The sequence below is a fragment of the Vigna unguiculata genome, chromosome 9, assembly GCF_004118075.2.
Source record: "Vigna unguiculata cultivar IT97K-499-35 chromosome 9, ASM411807v1, whole genome shotgun sequence".
Taxonomy (NCBI): Eukaryota; Viridiplantae; Streptophyta; class Magnoliopsida; order Fabales; family Fabaceae; genus Vigna; species Vigna unguiculata.
Window position 1 is genome coordinate 33210438 of NC_040287.1, and position 10509 is coordinate 33220946.

Here is a 10509-nt window from a genome sequence, read left to right on the forward strand (position 1 = left end):
TGTACAATTATAATTTTATTATTTTTTAAAAATTATTAATATTTACTAAAAAAGAATTTTAATTGATAAGAAAAGCTGATATCTTAGGAATTTCTTCCTGTATCTCAAAATTTTGTTCTGACCTCCAAATTTTTTTTAAAACTCAAAACTATTATTTGACAATTTTAAAAAAGATACATATATTACACTTCCAAATTTATTCCCTGTTGTCGATTTATAGTAAAAGTTTTACCGATATCCGGTGACGAATTTGAATTTTCGGATGTCAACAAAATATATATATCCGAATATATATATATATATATATATATATATATATATATATATATATATATATATATTTAAAAATTTATAATTTGTCTTTTTTTAATTATTTTTTGTTTTTTATTTTTGTTAAATTTTTAACAAATTATATTAAAATAATTTTGAATTAAAAAATATAAAAAATTAAAAACATAACTAAAATCAAATATTTAAATTCTAAATAGAATTAAAAAAATTATAAAATGCTATACTCATTAATTATATAAATAAAATAATTATAAAAATACATATAAAATAATTTAAATTGAAAAATAATTGAAAAATAATTTAAATTAAAATAATAAAATTTTAAATTAAAGAATATATATATATATATATATATTTCATTTTTTTAAATTTATAGTTTTTTTATTTTCCTTAAATTGTTTTTACTTATTTTGTATTTTTTAAAGTATTTTTTGCTTTAAAAAAATTATATATTTTATAATTTTTAATATGTATTTTAAAAATAAAATAAAATCTTAATACATTTATATTTATATATATATATATATATATTACATCCAGAAGTTTAAAATTTTAAGTAGACGTCAACTTTTGGAGATATCTTTTATCGAATGTCGATGTCTGAAAATAATTTGGAAAGTATGATTTACATGACTTTGCTCAAATAAATAAAGAGTATTTTTGGAATTTTAGAAATTTTTGAGGATTCAGAAAAAATGAAAAAGTGAGGAAGAAAAACCCAAATATCTTTTATCACCTACCCGCCCATGTATATTCTGCATCTTGGACACTGGGGATTCCGTCACTAACTTCTTCCAAAATCCTTTTTGTCTGTGATCTTAAACAAAATAAATTTTGAGGAGCAATATTAGTAACAAGATAAAAATGTATATTTCAGTATCACAGAATATAATTAGGAGAAACTAATATTTGAATTATAGCATTAAACAATTTTTTTATCAACATTATTATATTTAATTGTAGTAGGATAAGTATGTGAAAATAAACAAAAAGGAGAAACATACGAGGAAGTGTAGGGGTGTCAAAACGGGCCAGCCCGGCCCGTTTTGGCCCGGCCCGTTTTTGGCCCGTATTAAACGGGTCGGGCCGGGCTGGCCCGACATGGTAAAACGGGTTGCGTTTCTGAGCCCGGCCCGCGGGCTGGCGGGCTGACGGGCTGGCGGGCCGGCCCGCCAGTTTTTTCTCATCTGTATAATTTGTGGCCCAATCAGATTTTAATTTTTTTTATTTCAAATTTAGTTGACTGAATAATGTCCCAATTTTATATTACCAAAAGAAATTCTCCTGCAATTAAGAATACAACAACAATGATCTATTAAACAAGAAAATTATCACAACACAAACAGCCCTGCAATGGAACTAGAACGCTACGAAGTTGAAATGGAACCAGAACGTCGTGGGTGGAGGAGAAGTGAGCGCAGAGAAGAGTCGAGAAGAAGAGACGCAATCACAGAGTGTGTGAGGTGTCTCGGCGCAGAGTGTGTGTGAGGGAGGGATACTGAAAAAATGTGCACGTGCTGTTTTTTTTATTAAGTGATACAGCCCGCGGGCCGACCCGTTTTGATCCGCGGGTTGGCCCGACGGGCCAGCGGGCTTGACGGGTCGGGCTGTCATGGGTTGACGGGCTGAATTTCTGGACCCGGCCCATGTATTTACTGACGGGCTAGCGGGCCGACCCGTCGGGCCCGGCCCATTTTGCCATCCCTAAGGAAGTGTAAAAAGTAAGGATTAAAATATCTAATAAAAGAAGTTATTATATTATATTATATATATATATATATTATTTTGGTCTATTTTATTTTATATTTTATTCTTTTCAATATTACTCATTGTTAATAGGCTAATTTGAATTCATTAACTTACGTAGAAAACAAGTGAATATCTCCTAGACTTTACAATGAATTAGAACAAAACTCAAATGCTCTTTTTAGATGATTTTAGTGTCGTTTTCCCATCCAAAATAATATTTCATCTCGAATTTTATGCTAGCATTTGATGGAGATATATAGTACATATATTAATGAAATGAAACTTCAATTTAACTTATAAACAATAAGTAAAAAGTTGTGCTTAAGCTTTTGTCCATAAATTAAAGATGCAAAAAGAAATTAAGATATTTGAAATGACTTATATTTTAAATAATTTAAACAAAAAAAGTACCTAATTATTTTCAAAGTTGAGATGGAGTCATAAATACCTAACTAAAATCAAAGCAAGGATTTGTGCACCACCTACCATGAAAGAAATATCTAACAAATGTGGAAAAAGATAGAATGAAATCAAGATATTCACCAATGGGTCCTAAAACACTAAATTGGACTATGACAAATCGAATGGTAGATATATTATTATTAATATTGTGGACAATCATATGATTACAAATTCATTTAATCATTGACACTTATTGCTCCTAAAAATGAACAGAAGATATACTCATAAAAAAAAAAAAACCGAGGGACAATAAAGAGCTTTAAGTGTATATAATGAAGTGTGAGATAGATATTTGAACATATCAAACCATTAAAAAACGACTAACCTACTTTTAATAAATATATAAAGTGATCAAATTTATAACCAAATTTAATAAGCCTATAAATGTGGCTAAATATGGCTATGATTTTTTTTTTTATTTATAGTGAAATTTAATAAGATGTTTTTTAAGATTTTGACGGATACTAAATATCTTTTATAAAAATGAAAATTTAATTTTGATTCGCCGCGCAGTGAACTAGTTCTATTCATTAAACCTAATTATTGTAGACAAAGTGAGATTTTATTATACGAGATAATGATAATATATAAACGAAGAACTTAAAATCAAATAAGAAAACAAATTAAAATTAAAGAAAACTGCAAAATGTCAAGACACATTAACTTGAATTTTTTTACTCAACCGATACAGATTTAGCCTTCGAAATGCAAACAATATACTGACCAATAATTTAATTAAAATAGAGTCAGACTTTTTGATGTTGCAGTTCACTCACAATTAATGTCGTTGATTTTCGTAATAAAAATATATCTGTAGTTTATTATTATCGTTAAGTTCATTTACCAAACCACCTTTTATTACAAAAAATTCAGCAAGTTTAGTATTTTTTTTTTTAAATCAAGAAAAATACATTAACAAATCATTCTTTTAAACGGAGCAGAGTTCAAATTCCTTAAATTTCCTGTTCAAACACTGCTATAATTAGAAGAAGAAGAAGAAGAAAAATTTACTACAGAACAGTTAGTCAATCTTTTTTTTTTCCAATATTAACTTAAATACTTTGCACCTCTATAATAGTACAAGGATCAAGACAAATAAATTATGACATTTTATACTATTTTGAAAAAAGCATAATTCTAACTGCTTATTTAGGTATTTGTTTCTATTAACTAATCTCGGTCAGTTTGACAACAAAAAATGGAAATAAAAACAATAAAAAAAAAACAAAAGAGAAATAAGTAACAAAATTAAATATGAAGTCCAAAAATTTAAATATCCTTCCTATCCGATTTTTTCACAACCAAGTAAGTTAAACTTTTTATTGCCTCATAGTTCATCTGCATCCCATTCTATTTTTCCCTTTCCATATAGGGATTAGGGCAATTCAGTGTTGGGTGCAAATGACACTAGGTACTATTTACAACACTTCTCTTCACTGTGAACCCTCCTCCCTCCTATCATTACAAAAATTTAGTTTCCTCCATCGGGCTGCTGAACATTGGTTTCATATTCAACTCTTTCATCAAAGAGGAAAGAATCAAAGCTGCAGGAGATTATGTTTTAATTCACCATATCATTCTTGAACATCTACAAAATTTCCCTGCTTCCTCCTCATAAAGATCCTACTCCTTCCTAGGCATATGCAACATATACAGTCCACCTTCAAGTTACAACCAATAAATCAATAAATGAATTTTTTTGCTATACAATTTTCCTCTAACTGTAGATTGGGTGACTCTTCAGTGCTGAAACATGTTCCAAGCAAACGCTTTCCTACATAATAAGACTAACTATAGCTGCAAAACTGGTGGGTTAGTTCTAAATCTTCCAAGTACAACCCCCAAACTCCCCCAATCAATTCACTCTAGTAAACGGAATCATGTGATGTCAAAAGAAACAAAATAGTTGGAATCTCTACGAATGCCCAGTAGCATTTTGAACCCTAACTTGTTCATGAGCTTTCACCACCTCTGAAGTGAAACTCTCTAATGTCTTAAAAATGGGAATCAAACCAGCCTGTAAACTATTATTAGCTGCATCACGAACAAGTTTGACGGCTTCTTTATGCCTGACCCTCTCTTCATGTAATTTCTTCTTCATAGAATCTAAATCCACCTTTAGATCATCTAGTGGTGAAACACCGCTATCAGAAGTGAGCTTCGACAATGCAGTCTTTCCTGAAACTTTATCATGTTCTATGCCTCCCATTTCTGTGCGCAATGTTCTAAGTTGTTTCTCAAAGTCCTTTCTGAGATACTCAGCTTTGATTCTCTGGCGTTGAGCGTCATCTTGCCTTTCCCATAACTCATGTAGTTTTTGAGCAAATTCATGCATGGCCTCTGCCACCTCCGTTTCTGAAATTCTAGTCATTGCTTGATGCCAATCATTACAAATAATAAAAACTGGTGGAGCATCAAGCCGACTTGGAGAGAAAGGGGCAATACCGTCAGCTGTTTCTTCAGGTTCATTAGGAAGGCATCTCAAGAGCCACTCGTTCAAATTCTTGACATAAGTTTTTTGAGTCTTAACCCAAATGTTGAACTGACTGCACCAATTCAAAAGCTCCTTTTCAAGTTCTACAATGGCCCTCAGAACTTCATCTCCTGGCAGACCAACGTTAATCTTAAGAGACTGACTTTTACTCTCCATGATAGCTTGGAACTGTTTCTGGTGGCATTTGAGCATGAATTTCCACATTTTTGTGAATCTGCTGACAAATAGGCTATTCATCAAATCAATAGCTCCATAACTTCTAACTCAAGAAAAACAATTCAAACATGTACAAAAAAAAAGATCTATCCATTCCAAAACTAAATATGATAATGTTAATAATGATGACGGAAACATGTCTTCAACCACTAACCACTGACGACATAATCACAGAAGCCTATTTCTCATCAATAACTTGAACATATACGTTGACTCAGTGCCATATCTCTATCCGACTGAGACAATTCTCAATGGAATGTCTGATTTGGCACATAAATTACCTTGTACCATCAATTATTGGCCTCTCTTGCATCCAGAGGCATTAATAATGACAGCAAGATTTTTAAATTGCAAACTCAAACATTCCATAAGGGATCTCTCATCCTTAGGTGAATGAGGGAGTTGTATTGAGCCAATTGAACTGTGGTGAACAAAAACTGTTAATTGAAGAATCTAAGGAGAGCAAGGTTTCTACTCAATTTATTTGTACAAAAAAGTGGAAACAATTATATGGCTTAGATCATTAAATATCGTCATAATTCACGGAGATATTAAAACATGGCAAAAAAACATGTAAAACTTCACAAAGTGGCTTTTATGTGTTTAAAAACATTAATACTTCATCTCACTTATTTTCGCCTACTCTTTATAGGGAAGAAGAGAGACCAAACACATTGCCTCTTGAAATGACAACAAAAAAAAGCCTTTTGACAGTATTTTCTGGTAAAAAATTTAAATGTTTGTGACCAGAAATTAGCAAGAAATGACAGATAAAAATTGCATAGTGAATAAGTGAAGCAATTTGATACCCATTAATCAATGCCGCAAGTTGAGGCTGCAATTCATTATCCCTCAATTTATGTATTCTTCCCATTATAGTTTCAGCGGTTCTGATGCAAATATTGATTTTTGTTTGCAACTTCCTAACTGATGCTCTAGTAGCATCAATTTTACTAGATTCAGCTCCTATATTATCCAATGTTTTCAGTCTCTTGAACTTTTTCTCATAAATGGCCCGTAACCTCTCTTCATCCTGAGAACAGGGCAAAAATATAAATACATAAGCATAATTTCAAATTAACACAAAGTATATTATCTAGAACCACTTATCAATACAAGTATGTGGTATAATCTACAATTTATTGATTAATACAAATAATTTATCATTGAAGACGATGCTGAATATGCATGACATTGAAAATACATGTTATTGAGTACTGTAGTTTCAAATTATATCCCCTCCTGTCCAAGAACATGAAAGTATTAAAGGGACTATATCATAAGCGATTTAGAAGCCTTTGCCCTCAACAAGTAGGTCATATAGCAAATCAGTATGAAGGATATCAAACTATGAATGGCACAAAACATTTCTAACTTCATGATTCATTAAACTTGGATTATTTTGAAAATAATCATGCTCATACCTTAACTTCCTTATACAATTTCTTCTCCCACGCATAAAGTTTCTCCAATGTGGATGAAAGATTTTCTGGATTTGTCTTGAAGTCTTTCCCAGGTTCCCCACAGTATGCTCGTGCCAACTTTATTTCCCTAGAAGAAAATTGTATAGATGGAGGATCTGAGGGTAACCTGGAAGGTGCTACCATCTGCAAGATTCTGGACAAGATAACTGCATAAAACCACATAACATAGGAAGACATTTAGTTGACAGATGTTTCAAACTCAACATCAAAGAGGGTATGGAGAGTAAAAAACACAGTTTAATAATAAAGCCCCACAAATACGCTCACATGTATGTATGCTTGCTGTAGAAAAATCATCTGAATGACTCAGTTTACTTGGACCTTTAAATAAAAATGCATCTACATTTTCTTGAGGCACAAGCCTGGGAGGCTCGAGTATGGAAATATAAAACTAAAGGGTTCATAACGAAAAATCTTTATAAATTCAACTTGGTTCACAGTCGATCACACAATCTGGTAGCGCCTGCAGTCTGTCCATGACTTGATTATTTGTTTTAGGAGAGGAGACAAGGAAAATAGCACGGAAGAAAATGACTAAACGAAAGAAACAACAAAACACGTCTTGTAACGTAATTATACAGCATAAAAAGTATTCTGCTTGGAGCTCATGCTTGCCAAATCAACACAAGTCTGTTGCAGTAAGTTGTACAGAAACTGGTTTACAATAAACGTGCTATACCATTTAATGAAGTATTTAGCTTCTTGCCTTTTTCTCTCTCAACGCTATCTAATTTGTTTTAGATTATATTGTCTGCATAAATACAGAAAAATCATGATAATTAAACCGGTGTACACGGAATGATCATCAAATTGCATAACCCATGTTTTATTCTAACAAAGCACGCTGCCAGAGTCAAAAGAAAAAACAAAAAAAGGGAAGACAACTCAAGCTAATTTTGGATTAAATTCGGGAAAATACTTTTGCAAACTTCAATACAAAATTGTAAATTCCGAAGCACAAAAATGAAGAAGAAATAATTTGTTGTTTTGAGAATAATAGTAAATTTGAACTCTCTCGACTGAAATCTAAACATGCTCCCAACTGGGATACAGGCTGAGAAGTTTCGGACGCTCGTTCCCCACATCCTTGGATGAGAAAACAACCATGCAGACAACAGTGTTCCAGTGGAGTGTGGAGCACTCCTAGGTGTCGGATTCATCCTAGCTATTTTCTAATAGAAATTATTGCTCAAAAGCCACAACAGACTCCAGGTTTTTAAAGAGGATGCAAAGCCAAACTGTAATAAAAAAAAAGAAACTAAATCTAATGAAATTTAACAAAATGTAAAGGATAAAACAAACAAAACAAGCTTACTCTAGCACTAACTTAATTACGAGATAATCCTAAATAAAAATAAAAACAAAAACGAATTATAAAACCAAAGTCCCAAAAGGAGCAAATAAGCCAATCTACGTCATCTTTCCTTCCTCTACCGTCTACAGGCTCAGAAAAAGAAGCAAAATACGTAACACTCACACATCACCATCTACAAGCTCCACACACGAACAAAAACTGAATGAAATAAAGGTAAGGCATAAGTCTAACATTTAGCAGAAAAGGATAAAGAGCTTTATACCTCTAAGTGCAGCAACTCTAGACCGATAAGGCGGTTTGCAAACCTCAAGTAACAATGCAACCTCTTTTCCAAAATTCGATGCCGTCACAAACTCATCCTGAATCTCCACCACAACCTCACGCAGATCCCTGGTTCCGTGCGCAGACAAAGTGGTTACACTACTCAGAACGGAAGAGTCACCTTCCACCGCCGCGACCGTCGCTTCATCAATCTCAAAGCTCACCCCTTTCTTCGCACCATGCTCTTCGGAAACAACAGTGTCGGGACTGCTCCTTATCTCTTTCTCAACGGAACCGTTATCGCTGCCGTCATGGAACCTCACCGTCTTGGAACTCCCCTCGCTGCTACTCACCTGCTGCAACGGCACCGTTTTAGTGTTCGAAGGCCCTTCCCCGAAATCCCTCGCTCCAGCGAAACCCTTTTCCTCAGCCACCTTTTTACCCTCCTTCTCCTTCACCTTCACCGGAGCCGCTCTCTGGACTTCGTGCTCCGTCTCATCTTCCAATTCGGGAATCCCCTCTCTCTCCCTCACCTCCTTCGAATCGGGACTGCTCGCGCTCGACCCGAACCGAGGGGGATAAATCGGATACCCGTTCTCGAAGCTATCGAAGACATTGAGGAAATCCCAAGTAGAGACGCGGGGAGGAGACGGCGGCGCGGGAGGGGGAGGCGGCGGAGATGACGACGGTCCCGGGGGAGGGTAGTGAGGGTAATCCCCACCCGGATACCCGTAGAAACCGTAACCGTAAGAAGGATCAGGCCATTGTCCAATTGTTGCCACGTGTCTCTCTGGTTCTTCATATACCATTGGTTTCCCATTAGGGACAGACCTCTTCATGTAATGGGCGTATTGGAAATTTTGATAGTACCCGTAAGGAGGTGGGTCTGGTTCTGGGGAACCATGAATGTGAGGCGAGGAAGAAGAAGAATGAGAGTGCAAATGAGAATGAGTAGGAGAAGGAGAACTCAATTCGGATCCAGAAGAAAGAGGCAAGTGAGAACCCTCAGGAGAATCCACATGAGAGATTGAAGCAGAAGAGGATGAAAGTTTGTTATTGTTGACGCTTTTGGTTTCGGATGGTAATGTAAGAACCGGAGAGGAAGAACCAGTGGTAGTCAGGTCTTGTTCGGCGAATTGGCGAAGAGCATCGCCGATTTCCCTGAGCGAATGGAAATACGCCACGTGTGCCGCCGCAAGAGCATAGCGTTGCTCCGATGCGGCTTTTAGAAATCTCTTCCGCTCTCTGCACAGAGCCACAGCGGGGAAGTCCTCCACCTTGGAGCCGCCGCAGCCCATGTCAGTGACCGGAGATCGTAGACTGAGTTGCCGATGTCGACGCCGGAGAACATGCTTCACCGCGGCACTGCATCATGGTGACGGCGCCGCATAACGAAGAAGATGGTGATGGCGTTTGCTTGATACACTTTGTGTATATCATTAAAGAAGAAGTGAGCGCGTGAGAAAGAGTGAAGGGTGAGTGAGTGTGTGTGCATGCAAGGGGATTGATGGAAGGGAGAGTAACAGAGAATGAAGATTCCAGAGAGATTTTTAATTATTAATTTTGAAGCATGAAAAAGAAAAGAGGGTGGGGAGGATGTTATGCAATAAAATAATAAGAAGAAATTGTATTGAGATTGGTGATGGTGGGGATCTGATTTTTGTTGTTTGTGTTTGAATTTAAAGAAAAATTGAATGAGATTTATGGAAGTTTGAGAGAGTGGGAGAAGAGAAGAAGAGGGAGAAAGAGGAGACCCGCCATTGGCAACAGGACCCCTTTCTTCATAATACCATCTCATGCTTCTTTATATTTATTTATCTTTATTTCCATATTTAATACTTAATTTTAATTTAATATTTAATGTGGATTTGTTAGATGCTTTCACCATTGGTGACATTACACTTCTTCAATACCCATGCAATTCTACCTCAATATTCCGTGTCATACTCTGGTCTCCCTTTCTTGCAGATTACACTTTCAATGTTTCCGCGTTATTCAATTTATTCAATATATACATCTTTCATAGCATTTTTTTAAAATAAATTTTTTATTTTATAATTCAAAATTAATATATCATAATCTAATTTAGCAGAAAAATTCATGCGATTCAAATTTGTATATCATTCTGAATATAGGTATGCAATGAATTATGTAAAAAAAATTTACTTTTAAAATATTTTCTTTTTGTAATATTTGAAACTTTTATTTTTATTAGGAGTTGGGTTCACAAGTAATTA

At 34.6% G+C, this 10509-nt stretch overlaps 1 protein-coding gene across 1 annotated transcript; it reads right to left on the reverse strand.

Annotated features, from left to right (window-relative positions):
* Nucleotides 1-3792: 3792 nt before the first annotated feature.
* LOC114163871 (nitrate regulatory gene2 protein-like) lies at nt 3793-10064 on the reverse strand. The gene is made up of 4 exons (XM_028048244.1): nt 8274-10064; nt 6637-6842; nt 6022-6245; nt 3793-5210 (listed from the first exon to the last, which is right to left on the reverse strand). The coding sequence occupies exons 1-4, from the start codon at nt 9568-9570 to the stop codon at nt 4418-4420; spliced, it is 2520 nt and encodes an 839-aa protein (XP_027904045.1). The 5' UTR covers nt 9571-10064; the 3' UTR covers nt 3793-4417.
* Between the last annotated feature and the right edge of the window lie 445 nt (nt 10065-10509).

What these genes read in the sequence shown, in the direction of transcription:
- LOC114163871 (XM_028048244.1), bottom strand. Translation starts at nt 9,570, where the DNA reads ATGGGCTGCGGCGGCTCCAAGGTGGAGGACTTCCCCGCTGTGGCTCTG. An exon ending in TAGAGTTGCTGCACTTAGAG is followed by an intron (nt 6,843 to 8,273) that starts GTATAAAGCTCT and finishes GGTTTTATGCAG; the next exon opens with TTATCTTGTCCAGAATCTTG. An exon ending in CTTGCGGCATTGATTAATGG is followed by an intron (nt 5,211 to 6,021) that starts GTATCAAATTGC and finishes ATTTGTCAGCAG; the next exon opens with ATTCACAAAAATGTGGAAAT.